Source organism: Dermacentor silvarum, chromosome 1 (genome assembly GCF_013339745.2).
Source record: "Dermacentor silvarum isolate Dsil-2018 chromosome 1, BIME_Dsil_1.4, whole genome shotgun sequence".
In the NCBI taxonomy this organism is placed as follows: domain Eukaryota; kingdom Metazoa; phylum Arthropoda; class Arachnida; order Ixodida; family Ixodidae; genus Dermacentor; species Dermacentor silvarum.
The window spans coordinates 44117609-44132052 of record NC_051154.1 but is presented as its reverse complement, the minus strand read 5'-3'; the positions used below and the strand labels follow the sequence as shown (position 1 = coordinate 44132052).

Genomic DNA, 14444 nt, shown 5'->3' with positions numbered 1-14444 from the left:
ATTTGACCGGTTTGAGGAAGTGGCCACACTTGCGTGTATTCAGTTCGCCAGACTTTCATATCCAGATAAACACGAAAGTGTGCCACAATTAACACTATGTATTTGCGTGTGAAACTTTGTGTGTGTGTGTGTGTGTGTGTGTGTGTGTGTGTGTGTGTATAACAGTGAAATACCACCTGTCGTCAGCATCAAATATTTCATTGTGGCCAGCTGCTTGTTGCAGAAACACACCATTACAAAACCTTTGGAGGTACAACTTGTATTTGCGTATAACGTATATATATACTTAATAAAACGTCATTAAACAAGTCTGAGCGAAATGTTTTGCCAAAAGTTTAACTTAAGCACGTGTGAATCAAAAACCAGAGGTATCATACGAAGCAACGTTCTATTTCCGTCATCCCGCTTGCCAGCCGAGATCAACATCAACGAGATCAACGACGAGATCAACGGAGGTGCAAAAGACTCGTGTGGCCTTGCATCTGACAGCAAAAAGTTCGCTGTCATGTTTTCCAGGATCTGGCTTAATTACGCGCTGTTGGTGGATAAAGTGCATGCAGAGTTATATAGGAGGTAAACGAACACGCCTTCCGTTGAACGTTGCTCGGCACAAGTTCCAAGTGGGGACTAGGGACTTTTACGAACTGTAAAAACACCAAGGGCGACTGTAGAGACGACGAGTGCTCGTGTACTACAAATCTAAGTGTCAACGCTAACTACAACGACGAACGAAAGGTTAGGGTACAACTTTTCTGTCTAGTCCACACGTCATTTGCGTAATTTTCGGGCTTGAGTGCATCGGCGGCTCCACAGCGCATTTGTTCTACGTAAACGCGGTCGGAACACCCATGGCGAAATGCCGTTGTATTAGCGACGAAATCAACTTTGCTAGGCGACGAGCAGAAAGTGCGTCTGGTGACTATAACTTAACGGTTCACCATTATAAGTGCGTCGCTTGGCGAAGCGTAGAAGTTCAAGTTCGCTCGTGCCGAGTGCTGCGCAGGAGGCTGAAAGATCTCGCGGCGCAGCCGGTTGCAGATATTTCAATGCCAGAGTCCTTTGAACAGAGATCGAAGAGAGCAATGCTACCCAAAGTCCCTGGATGCATTGGTTATCTAGGGACTTTTGTGCTACAGGCGTACTCGGGCAGGGGCAACTGTAAACCGCATAAACTAGGCACAGAAGCTGCGGTGGAAAGGCGCCGTTATGCCCTGCCAGTCTTATCGCCGTAACGACGTCTTTAAGTGCTATAACTTAGAAGTAATTCCAACATGCAGTCGTTTTTCCGCGTAGCGTCTTGCGTCCCTAAGTTCCTAGAGATCCATGGCCGTTACATAAATGCTCTCGATCCACGGTTTCTCGCTTCATAGTAGCGACGCATTCCGCTCGGCATGTGTCACTCAGGTGTGAGAACCATGTCTCGAAGGAAACGCGCATGCTGTCCGTATGCATCAGGATCGCCAAACGCTCTGGCATGAGCAACAGGTGGTGTAGCACCCCGAGGAAAAGTGACAATTCTTAGCGTGCCGTTGGTACCACCGTCACCCAATTTCTAATTTCATAAAAAGCGGTTACTCATCAAGGTTGTTCTATTATGCACTTGAATGTGTGCATAATAACAGCACTCTACTTTGTAAACAAACTGGCTTGATGTTTAGTGTACACAAAGTTTGCCTGCAATTTGATTTGCTTCAAATCACACACATGCCATCATTATTGAGCTGTTAACTGCCAAAAACCAACGATATGAAAATGTATTGTTTCCAGTACGTTACTCACCTCTTAAACAAAACTGCCAATGGGGCTTGTATATCTTCCCAAGTAAGAAATACGAAAAATGTATGTCTCATTGCATACCACGAGCTAATAAAATAGCCTCGCTTACATTGCTGATCCTTGAGTGTTGTAGCTCCTAGGAACTTGCCAGAGTGGAGTGCACGAGTCCATCATAGTGTCTTCTTTGCTGAAATATGAACAGGAGAAATGGTGAAAGCACATCAGTTTCACAACACCAATACCTTTTGTTGAACGTGGCAAGCATACCTACTGCAATGCTAATGTGCTCACACGTGCATGTTTGCACTTTGATAATTTAGTTGCTGCAGGCATTAAATAATTGAACTTCTCTGTTTCACAGCCCCATCAACACGCATTTGTGTCCACTGCTGCCATCACAGGGGCAAGCTTCTGGAATCCAAGTCTTGTTTCCTGCTCACCACATCGTGTAGAAGGTAACATCTACACATTTAGTTTTCCCACATTCATTGTTACATCTGTATTTCGTTTTTTTTTTCTCCAAAATTTGGCTTATGTTTACTGAAATCTTTTTCGTAAGAGAATTGGCATTTACCAGAACATATTTATTTCGATTCCTCTATTCTTTAGACATTTTTCGGCATTCCTGGTTTGGAGAATTGACCTATATACATGCTTTTAAAAAACGGGCATAGAATGTACAATCCCACATAGATCCAGTTAAAAGTAGATGGCCATAATGATGAAAGTTGGCTGTCACAAATGAAGGGTAGTTTTTGAACATACAAACACAAATATAGCCATCCCTTCCACTGACCTAAAGCCTTCCTTGGGCCATGAATTACAGAAATCTTGGCAAAGGCAGTGCGATAATGAAGTGTCAAATAAGCTACATGTAATCAAACCAAGAATCGGGAAATGGATATCCCGATATCTCGGAAAACAACAAGACACAAGGAAGTGCTTCTTTGCAGGTTAAGGATAGGACATACCTATGGAACACACTTGTATCTCCTTACAGGAAGTGATCCTCCGACATGTGATGGGTGTGGCGACTTACTTAGTTATCTATGTTCTTTTCCAGTGCTCTGAAATAGAAACTCAGCGTAAAAAGTACTTTTATCCCGCATGAGCACATCCCTCTTCACCCAGCATTCTTTCTTAGCCTTGAGCCGCCTTTTGATTTTAATGCCGTCTTAAAGTTTTTAGCAGACATAAACACATTACAAATCATCTGGCCAGGGTATCTGTAGCGTAGCCTCGACTTGCAGGCTGCATCTACAGTGGATGGGGCCAGCAATTCGACAAGGGGACTTGTCTTTGTCAGGGCAGCAACTGCTTTCCTTGGCAGCATGCGTTGCCTCCTCTTGGGGTACGGCAGCGGAAAGGGGAACCATGCGGCGACCTAACCGAAGCTCCAGGGAATCTCGAAGTCATAGAGGACCAAGCCATCGAAAGCAACCTCCACCACTTATGAGATGGCTGTTACCTCCAAGCTTTATTCGGCAGGACCACTGAAGAGGAGTTGGCCATGATGATGAATATATAGAGATCAAGATTGGTGAAAATACAGGCTCACACTATTCGTAGTTACTCTCCGCCCATCCTCATTGGGCGAGGACGAAAATAAGCTGGTGCTAGAGTAGGGCTAGGGAACTCACGGTGTTGAAAAAAGCACAATTGGAGAGGGGAGGGGGTTTAGTTTTGATAGCTATACAACAGGTTGGGGGTCCAGCTGCACTTTCATTCTTCCAGGGACAAAGTATAGAGAGTGACATCCACATGTTAACTGCAAGTAACAGGCATGAATATTCCAAAGGGAGCTCTCGAATATGTTCGTACTACTAATGGCACAAATATAAACAGCACCGTGAACTTAAGATTAATGCTAACCATATCCCCCTCGCACAGATTTACTTCTTTTTCTCTCAAGCTATTATTTACTAAATTATCATACAGCTTCATTTTAATTTCTTCTCTCCATTTATTTAATATTTGGTCAACCTCTTTTCTCTCCTTCTGAGCTTTCGACAAGGTGTATGACCATATTGATTGCTTTGCTTTTTTCTTTACACTATTTACTCCTAACTCGCAGCCGCACCCTCCCAATTTCAGTTTCGCACGCCCTGATAGCCGGATTTCATCATGCTACAGTTCCTCAAGTAATCGCATTTCTTCAAATCTAAATGTTGATACGGCTTGTGCGGAGAGCTCGCTTCAATTTGCCGGTTACGATGCGCCCACTGAAATTAGAGGTTTAAAAGTTAATTATTGAATTCTTGTTAATTAGCAACTAATTACTTCATATCATCCGTAACTCCACGTTTGCCACCGCTCACAGCATGTCTTCGAAGAAATTGTCTTTTTATTTCAAAATGGCTATTTTTAAATATTACTAACTGTCTTCATAGAAACACCCGGTATAAACGCTGCCACAGAAATCTGTTGCTGCCCTGACAAAGACAAGTCCCCTCATAAAAACATTGGCTCCAGTGACATAGCTTGTTCGTCTACTGTTGATGCACATTCATTCATGCATGCACTTCACGCCTTCATCTAACGGTGAATCTCTGTCTTGAGTGGCATTGAAGTGACATACGTGGAGTCACTGAGGGGAAGGCTAAAAAAGACGCATGCAATGACTACACATGCACCCATCGTTCCTGGAAGGTATTAGTGCACTTCGCTGTTTCTAAAGGATCAAACAACAAAGTAATCCTTACTCGCCTGTATTCTCTATGGGCAGCCACCACATTAATTTTGGCCTTTGTCCTATTTTTATTTTTTTTTCTCAACACTGTCCCCTTGTTCCATGCTGCCTGAAAGCTTGTCTTTTCCTCATGAGCATATTCACCCAAGCATGCAGTTGCACAGACGCAAAAAGTTCTTATTCCTAACTGAAACTTTATCACTTTAAAGAATTCGTCTTCCTGTGCGTTTTTTTTTTTTTTTTCCCAGACACATAACTGTGTGTTAGAATACTACTAAAAAGAGCATTTGCACACTGTCATGTTTGAAATATACTAAGGATGAAGTCTTGTGCTAAGTGCAATGAAGTCTTGCTTGACAGCCACCCATTTGAAATGGGATGTATACTGAAGTCTTGTGCTAAGTGCAATGAAGTCTTGCTTGACAGCCACCCATTTGAAATGGGATGTATACTGGTCGGAGATAACACAGTGAGTAGCACCATCTGGCTGGTAGGTCTGTAATCTTTAAAATCTGCTATAGCTCAGCTATTGTATTTATAGCACACAGGCTTGGCATACTGCATGTGTAACGGCTTGCTTTGTGCAGGAACTGCAAAACTGCGGTTGCGTTCATGTTGTCTGTACCTGCCCTTCTCATCTGAATGGTTTTGCTCAATCCGCAGTATAAATCAGTAGTTGCATACAACATTTGCTGGCCTGTCCATATGCCAGCACCTTTAAGCATTCTCTTTCTCTGTCTCGTGTAGCCTTTGCCCTTGGACACAGCCATATGCTGAACATCCAATTGAAGAAGTTGTTGCAGGAGCCATATTGTTGCAAGGATTCATTTCATGCTCAAAGTGAGTGTGGCTGGTACATCCCCCAGTAAATTCATAGCTTGCACATATTGTAGACAGGAGATGTACAATATCAAGCGAAAGTCTGAAGACCACAGGTGCCATGAACATGAAAATGCATTCTTATTTCATGGCCTAGGTAGGCAGCCTGAAATAATGTGGTGCAATGTTCACATTCTTTTGACCAATGCAGCACACTTCGCAATTTGAAGCTGTACGGCCCACATCAGAACATTAAATTTCTAACTGCTGTCACGGGTCCAAAGCTTTTGCTCATGATAGTTACGCAGATGCTTACAGCGCGGATATTTCCTTTTCGTTCATAAATGTCCACTTTGTACTTGAGCACATAGTTTGGGTTGAGTGACATGGCCCTTGAGCAGCACTGTGGGCGCACATATATTGCGACTGTCTGGTGCAATGATATGCTTATACAATAGCACACAAGCAATTCGTTTTTTACCATCTGCGTGCGTGCCAAAGGATATGGTAGTGCAAACAGCTGAGTGTTCGTCTCATGACGTGCCCTGCAGCAGCAGTAATGCTCCATCCCATCATTTGAGTTGCAACTGGTCACTCAATGGCAGCTGCTTTACCGATTCATTTCATATCTTCACTGACTGAAGAGGATACCACTGCCCTATTTTAAACCTCTACCATATGTCTCACCCTTACTTGCTTTACTGCCTTGCGGCTGCTGTGTGTTTAGTGCCAAGCGCAAGGCAGGGCTAAGAATGTGTGTTACAAGTGCCAACGAACTTTAAAGGGACACTAAAGGCAAATACTAAATCAACATGGACTGTTTAACTACCATTCCAGAAACCTTGCAACGCTTGTTTCGTGCAAAGAAAAGACTGAGTTTAAGATAAAATTGCACCTGAAGGGTCCAATATCTTTAGGGCAATTCAAATCTCTCGCCACACCAAACAGGGAGTACTGACATTGCATACGCCATCACCGCCCATTGCTGCCGTCGGCGAGTAAAACGGTGCCCGACAGACAGCGCTACGATGCACCGCTGCAGCTGCTTTTGGTCAAGTGGTATGGATCGTTTCGGCATCCCACGACATCACATGGAAGTGGAATTCTGTGCTACTTGCAGTTTGTGCAAGTTTCGTGAGCCAGCAAAACCAGTGCAGCACTACACGATAATGAACTACTGAAACGCATAAGCACGGGCGACGCAGAATCGAGCGAAAGTGAAACCTTTGAACCGGCCGCGTTGTCGACAACGGTGTAATGTCAATAAGTTCTTTTTTCGAAAAATGAAATAGTCAAGTAGCATTTTCTTTTGTCTTGTAATACAATATAATGATGTTTTTACAATGAGTGGTTGAGTACTAGTGACAGAATTTAAATGAGGAGTGCCTTCGTCATCGGTCAAGTACTTGAATGTTTTGGGGGAGTCTCTAATCGTGTCCTGCAAATACCTAAATTCCTCGATTACTAAGGCTCTGTTAGTGATAATATTGATGCCTTAAGAGATACTCAAGCCCTAATCTGTCACTTTAGCTTGACTTAGTATTTGCCTTTAGTGTCCCTTTAAGACATTTCAATTTGCCCACCTTAAGACCCAAAGTAACATATTATGTGCGCTTGCTATGTCGCAGGTTCTATGTTGAGCCAACCAGACAGCGTACCAAAGGCGCACACGAAAGGGCAGGTCTCAACTCCAGTAGAACTTGCAGATCACTATGAAAGACAATAAATTAGGGAAGAGTCGCATGAATTGGTGCAGTTAAGAGAGCCGAACAATGAGCACAAGTTTCCCCTATTGGGTCATTCCACACAAAACATCCCAGACCCTAAAAGCAACTGTAGCCGATTTTCTTGGAAAAAATTGTGCTAGTTGGCGATTGTGTGAACGATATCTTGCGAAAGTATTTTTCTTGGAAAATGTTTTTGGGGATGTAAGCGCTCTTTGAAAGTTCTGCAAGGAAGCAAAAGTTGGTTGGAGGTAAATTTTTTTTAAACCAAGTGCAAAACTAGGTACAATGAAAAATCTTATTTTAGAATATTCTACTGGAGTAGATATTTCATGTGACGTCATAGGTGAACACATTATTTTCCACATTTAATTGGCCCAGTAATAAGCACAAAATTGTGCGTTTTCATAATTTTTTTTTGCGTGAACATAGCTAACGTTTCAGCCACAATCGGAAGCAGGAAGATATCGCCCCTCACCCCTTAGTTATTCACCCTGTACATACCTATATTCTGTTTAACACTTTGTGTTGTTATAGCTCAAAAACTATTTGACTTAGCTTTAATCTTCTTTGTTAACAGTTCATTTGCTTGACTAATTTTTTCCCACAGTAATATAGTGGATGGATCTAGATTAATTTAAAAATTGTGGGAGTACGTAATACCTACAAAGATATGAGCTCAGAAAGAGCTGTGCAGATAGCACATGGCTTTTCCTTCTTCATTGAAGCCTAGTGATCAGGCTTGGCAGAAGTATTTGGTGCAGTGGCAGCCTGTAATGTCAACTGGACTGTTACTGTGCAATCTGGCTGCAGAGACCCACAGCAACATTTATGCTGCAGACTTCGAGGGCAGGAGGCGCTGCTCGTGACCAAAGCCACTACACTGAGTGGCAAACTAAATATTCAGTACATGCTCTACCCACAGGACCGCACTGAACTTGCCCTCTGTGCCTCCGCTCCAAAATAGTGTCTAAGAGAGACCGATATTGAAAGTCGTTCACCTTTGCCCTGACCATCATGGAAATAAGCAAGCAAAACCAACGGGAAGGGTTGAGTTGAACAACATTTCTTCTAGTTCTTAGAGCAGGAATTTGATACACCCGCCACAGTGGCTCAGTCAGCTAAGGCGTTGCGCTTCTCAGCACGAGATCGCGAAATTGAATCCCGGCCAATGGAGGCGAAATGTAAAAACGTCCGTGTGCTTGCGTTGTAGTGCACGTTAAAAAACCCCAGGTGGTCAAAATTAATCTGGAGCGCTCCACTACGGCGTGCCTCATAATCAGAACTGGTTTTGGTACGTAAAACCCCAGAAAAATGGAATTTGATACAAGGATGGATAGAACTCGAGATACACACTAGCACCTGTGTGTGTCGACTTCTGTTCGTTTGTCTCAATTTTCTGCTCTAGGAACTAGAAAATAATCAGCTGGTACACCTATAGAAATTCTTTCTGAGTAGGTCAGTGGTGCATTTACCTCTGCATTCTGAGGTTGTCGCCATTCAAAGCAGTCATGTGCTTCAAGTATCAGTGCCACTGATATGACATGTTTGCTGATAGGGCTACTAAAGTAACCTTTTCCTTTTTTTTTTCATGGGTCTCAGCCATGTTAATTTGCAAGTGCTGCATTTTGCAATGTACAGTATGGCTTAATATTAGATGTAATGTGCATCACTTTCTGGTGCACAAACCTCCTAAGGGCGTACGACAGCAAATGGTGCTGCATGTAGTCAAGTCATGTGCAGAAATGTGGTTGCCTGTGTCTGGAGCACATGAAGCTGATACACAAGGGGAGGAGCTGCTGAAGACAATATGCTCCATGCAATACTGCTTACCCTTTTGCCCACGGTACTGCCTACTTTCATAAGCCCTTGCTACTTGGAGTAGTGATCACCACCTTGTGCGTGGCATCTCACATTGAACTGTACTGTACAAGCTTGTCTTGTTGCCTCAGATTTCATTTGGTACACAGAAATATGATTAGAGTATGCAAAGTGCAAACCATGCTGAGAATTGCAGCAATGTTTTAGAAGCAGGCTGAGCACATCCACATTTGGGAGCACAGCTGAGAAACCAAAGCTCAGTGGTAGGTAGTAAAAAAACAATGTAAGTGTACTATTTACATTAGCAGTTGCAACTAAAACTTTGGTGCAACATAAATCAGCACACCTTAGTATTTTTATTACTGATCATGAAATTGAGTGTGCATTAACTTTTATAAATAAACACAGCACATCAACAGCGCCCACTTGCAAATGCTGTACCACATTAACTTTTTTCTTTGGTGCAACCTAAACAAAGTTTTCATATGCGGTCACACCTTGTATAAAAAATGCAGTAATAAAGCTTTTGTGAAAAAAAAAAAAATGAGAAGCAGTTATCATTCACCTGCGTAATTCATGGAGTATCAATAGTCATTGAGCATTATCACTGCTGAATTTGCTGAGGCTGGCTTACACTAATTACTGTAGTCGCAGTATTTTTCCGCCTTCGTGGCATGTTTTTTAAAGCTTCGTATCGGTAGCAGGTGCATTGCACCAATGTCTATTGCTGGAGCCACACTACTGAAAAGCAGGAATTCCCATGCTCAGTATTGTCTTGTCACAATTTATGGGTATAGAGATACAAAGCTCAGTTATAACACATTGTAAAAGGAACACAACAGTGCATACTTCTTGCAAGAAATCTGCGGCGGTATTCTTGGACAATCACTTTCAGGTATATTTTCACCTTCGCAAGATTTCACGAGACTAGCACAAGACATGTTCGGCATCTACGGGCCGCAGTGTTCTTTCACTGTGCCAACTTTACTGAGACAGTGTGACTTTTTACTAAGACAGTGTGGCAGGAACGCCATTGTTTATAGATATCGATGTGCCAGGTGCGGGTCTCATGAAATCTCGTGAAAGCGAAAGCATCTCTAAAAGTGAAAATGTGGGATTGAATTCCGTCCAGATTTCGATGGAGGTGAAATGCAAAAACGCCCGTGTGCTTGCGTTGTAGTGCACGTTTAAGAACCCCAGCCGGTCAAAATTAATCCGGAGCCCTCCACTGCGGCGTGCCTCATAATCAGAACTGGTTTTGGCATGTAAAACCCCAGAAAGGAGAAAGAAGATCGTCCGAGAATACCTTCCCTCTTTTGTCAACATGAAAAGGCACCTACTGTATTTCATCATACTCGCACTAGTTCTGGTAGACACAAAGGAACCCCACAATGTCCAAATGAATCCAGAAACCTTCCGTATGGTGTCTCTAATAACCTGGGTGTATGTTTGCAATGGAAGACATTACCAGTTAATATTGCGTCGACAGCAGTTTGCATAGTCCTCAAGACACTTGTAAACATGCAGAAATAGTTTGCTGAGAAGCCCACAAACCAAGTAGCAGTTGTACTGAAGCATGGCAACTGTAATCACAGTCAACTGTTACCCGCCATGGTTGCTTAGTGGTTGTGAATTGACTGCTGAGCACAAGGTCGTGAGATCCAAATGCAGACAACACCCATGTACTTTGATTTAGGTGCGCATTAAAAAACACCAGGTGCTGTAAATTAAACCGGAGTTCCCCCACTATGGTGTGCCTCATAATCAGATGGTGGTTTTGGCATATAAAACCCTACAACTTAACAGTGAACAACTGTTATGGGCATTTTTATCAGGTGCATGTTCAGGTAACAAAGGTGTATGTTTATGTGATGTTATGGTCTTTGTTCACTGTTTTCTTGTTTACGTAAGCAAAAAAAAAGAAGCTTGATGGTTGGTGCTACATACAGCTAAAGGGGGCTTGTTCACGAGACTGCCAAAAGCAGATGTCACCAGTGTGGTGAAACATTGGAATGCACTGTCATGAAGAACTGTGCCATTCCTTTACACCACAAAAAAAAAGGGCCATTTGATGTTGACAGCATACAAGTGATACCATTGTTCTTTCTTGCTAAATCATGCCTGTATCAGTTCTCATTTTCTTTTTTCAGAGTCAATATGTTGGATACTGTGAAAAGTGAATAAATTATTTCAGACCCTGCAGTGGTAACTGAATGCCTTGCTTAATTGGAACTTGTGTGGTACTATGGAGCCTGGAAGTTGTATAATTTTTGTGTGGGTTTGTTTGCAAAGACACTGCAACTAATAAAAGGGCAAAGTTCTTAGTCGCTGCAACTCTCTCTTTCTTTTTTTTTGGATGTCATTGCATCGGTGTGGTCACACAAGTGCTATATATCAGAAACGTTGAAAGAACTTCATATTTAAATGCAGAGATATGTATAGTTAGTCTATCCCTGTGGGAACCACATTCAACAATTATTGAGTTACACTACTATTTGATGGAATGCCTAGGCCTCTGGCATAATCTGATCATTACCAGCTTTATTCATTTTCTAGTAGCCATTGGAGGTGCTTCGTTATGTTCCATAGACATACTGAGCAGCCCATTAGAATCTCTAAATGCTGTTATTACACAGTGTTATGTATTTGTCTGTGAATGCAGCTTTGCATTCAATGATCCTTCAGACATTCTGCACACTGTTCTGTAACTGCAGCTTTTCTGACTAAAAAAAATTTGGTTATTTGGACAGCACCACAGGAGCAACAACGGTTGTTTTTCTTAAAATCCTTGTCATGGAGAAAGAGGGCAGACTAGAGAACAATATGTGCTGCCGCTCTGTGCTCACAGCATCAAGCTTTCCTATGAGATCATCCATGCAAATGTCGTCATGGCATTAACCATATAACGCTACTGCATTAAAAATGCAATTAATTTATTGCAAGGGCACACAATTAGCACTTTTGACAGACAGGACGCAAAGCCAGTGTTACCTTTGTCCCTAGTAATATGCCATATGCAGATCGAATATACCCACAGGAATGTTCCACACGCATTGCACGACATGTATGACAAGCAAGAAATTTGTGTGTGTACATGTCCCCTACCGGCTAGGCTACCTTGCGTAAAGAAATAGGGTGAACAGGCCTTGCTCATTTGACCAAAGCCTAATTATCTTCGTCAGTCACATGACATGTCACTTGATGTGCCTGCTGTTTACTTTGTTACTGTTGAGACTGCCCATTTGCACAATAACTTAACGGAATATGATTACAAACGTGAATATATTAGATTGTCCTGTCGATGTATTTGCGCAAGCCAATCGGCTTTGTTCAGCCGTAAAGCCATGCTGAACTCCGACGTACGCCTCGCATGTAGCGTTACCCAATCGAGGCTTCGGTTAGTGGTTGACGGGAGCCTCTACATACCAAACACGGTGCGAAAAACAAGACGCGACGCAACAAAACAAAGCAAACGTCCTCTATTTGGCAAATGCAAATATGCAATTGGCGACGATAGCTTACGTAGTAGGACTCGCTTTGGCAAACTAGCCGACTGATATACGTGGCTTGGACGCTTCAAAATAATCTCAGCTTGTGTCTTAACGTTTTTCTGTTTTCATGTTAAGCAAACCGCTTACACTGAGCCTGCAGCCGCACGGTTTCTTCGTAACAGTTACGGTGCTTACATGACACGCATACCTCGAACAAGCATTAGCTGCGCGTCTAGCACTTGAACTTTTCTTTTCTTTGTTCTTTAACAGAATTTGCAAAAATGCTGCAGTCACTGTAAATGCGCCAAGCAAAAGAATTATTTTCGATGCGAGCGTGACAAGCTGTCGGCAGAACAGACAGTGACGTCATTTCGACTAGCGAGGGCGCGGCATATATTCAGTTGTAAAAGGCACACCTCGATTTTTGGCAGCTTTACTGTTTCTATTGATACAACTTACCCTTCTTTTCATCCACGACGTTTCTCTATCGATAGAGTCTGTAGTACATTTCACTAATGTAGCACCGCTTGTGTCCTTGCAGCACAACTCACTCGAGCACTCGCATTGACGTTTGTTCTCACCACACAAATAGACGGACAACTCGCGAAGAAAACGACTGAACAACAGTAAAAATTTCCGCGTGCACGATTTGTCCACAACCGACACAATACCGCCATCCCGCCCCAACCTGAACGTCCAGGGAGCCGCCGTCGGCGCTTGTCCTTAGACAACGCAAAATTCCCCACATGAGTCCTGCATGTCCCTAATCACTCAGTTGTGGCCAGTTTTCCGTGGTTGAGGAACATTGGTGCCTATGCATGGCACGTCGTGTCTTCGCGTTCCTTGTGGGGCTGGGTACAATTGTTTAGCGTCATTACACGAAGTCGCCGAGTCATCCTTGCTCAGCCAGGCGATTAAGTTACATACTGCACTTGCACGTGTAGCTACGTGTGGGCGTGTTTTTGTAATGTTAAAGTGTATTCCCTCCTGTCAACCAAAAAATTAAAAAAAAAGTTCCAGCTAGTAGCAGCATGAGTAAGCGACTTACATGTAGGAACTTCCAGGAAACCCGTATAGTTGTCCAATATCTTATTTATGAGCGCGGCTTCGCCTTTGTTCCATTCAGCCAATAAAACATGATGTAGATGATGTCTAAAAAAGTGTCATTGCTGTTTTCTCGATGTAGCTCGTGGCCCTGTAACTTACAAAATGCATTGCGCAGTCGAGTACAACAGACATTGGCGCCATTGACGCGACGGTTTAATCCTGATAGCGCCACGCTAATATGGAATTATGGGCTTGCGTGCGTTCTGTCTCTGAGAAATACTCTAGAGCTTTGGAATTGGGGACTAAAGTTCCTTGGGGACTCAAGACAATGGCGGGTACCATCTCTTCACGCGGATTCATTTAGCGTATCTTTCTAGCAGGCCCGAAAACATCTAGAGCACCAACAATAAGTGCGCACAGAAGGGTCGTAACTTCTCTGAAGAATTAAGTCCCCAATTTGCCTGCGTTTCTGTATTGTGGATTTCTGTTAGCGCGCATTTTTATTTGCAGATCCATGGCTGCATTCATTTCGTAACTGCCAAAGCCCCCTAAAGGATCGAATCTCCTTAATTACAACACAAATCGTGAGAAGTTAACATGGAATAATGTTTCCTATTGGGACTTGTTTTGGCCTAGTTAAATTCATGTTAATTCAGTTTTAAAATGTCTGGCGAAAAAAAGAAAGAAAAAACGTATATGGCACACAAACAAATTGAAATATGGTATTGTACGTGCCAATATCGCGATGTGATTATGATGCACGCCCTGTTGGAGGACTCGGGATTAATTTTGACCACCTGGGGTTCATTAACGAGCACCCAATGCACGGTACACGGACGTTTTCGCATTTCGCTCCCATTGAAATGCAGCCGCCGTGGCCGAGATTTGATCCCGCGCTCGCGCGCTTAACATAAGCACAAAGCCACTACGCCACCACGACGGCTAATGTTGCACGCAGGGGTACTCTTTGTGTATCTGTCTCGTCATCGTGTGGCCATTTTTGGGTCGTATTTCAATTTCGGAAGTTTCTTCTAACTTATCCTCGCTGACACAAAACGCGTCAGTTTTTCTTCTTCT

At 43.0% G+C, this 14444-nt stretch overlaps 1 protein-coding gene and 1 long non-coding RNA gene across 12 annotated transcripts in view; one reads left to right on the top strand and one right to left on the bottom strand.

The window, feature by feature from the left end:
• Nucleotides 1-11476, top strand: part of LOC125945505 (uncharacterized) — a 122924-nt gene extending 111448 nt beyond the window's left edge. For 2 of the 5 annotated variants that reach the window (XR_007466959.1, XR_007466944.1), the window contains one exon: nucleotides 10980-11476. This is a non-coding gene — a long non-coding RNA (uncharacterized LOC125945505). Of the gene's footprint in view, nucleotides 1-5212; nucleotides 5860-6912; nucleotides 7481-10979 lie in introns of those variants that run through there. The other 3 variants (XR_007466948.1, XR_007466953.1, XR_007466946.1) reach the window with 3 other exon arrangements.
• LOC119461860 (uncharacterized) overlaps nucleotides 1-13014 on the bottom strand; it is a 465401-nt gene extending 452387 nt beyond the window's left edge. For 4 of the 7 annotated variants that reach the window (XR_007466941.1, XR_007466938.1, XM_049667307.1 and 1 more), the window contains exons 1-2: nucleotides 12780-13014; nucleotides 1886-1963 (exon numbers count right to left, since the gene is read on the bottom strand). Coding sequence is in view for 4 of the 7 variants with exons in the window: in XM_049667307.1 (XP_049523264.1) it covers nucleotides 1886-1950 (65 nt within the window). In the remaining 3 variants the exon portion in view is untranslated. Of the gene's footprint in view, nucleotides 1-1885; nucleotides 1964-2747; nucleotides 2844-12779 lie in introns of all 7 variants that reach the window. The other 3 variants (XR_007466942.1, XM_049667301.1, XM_049667309.1) reach the window with 2 other exon arrangements.
• Nucleotides 13015-14444: the final 1430 nt, after the last annotated feature.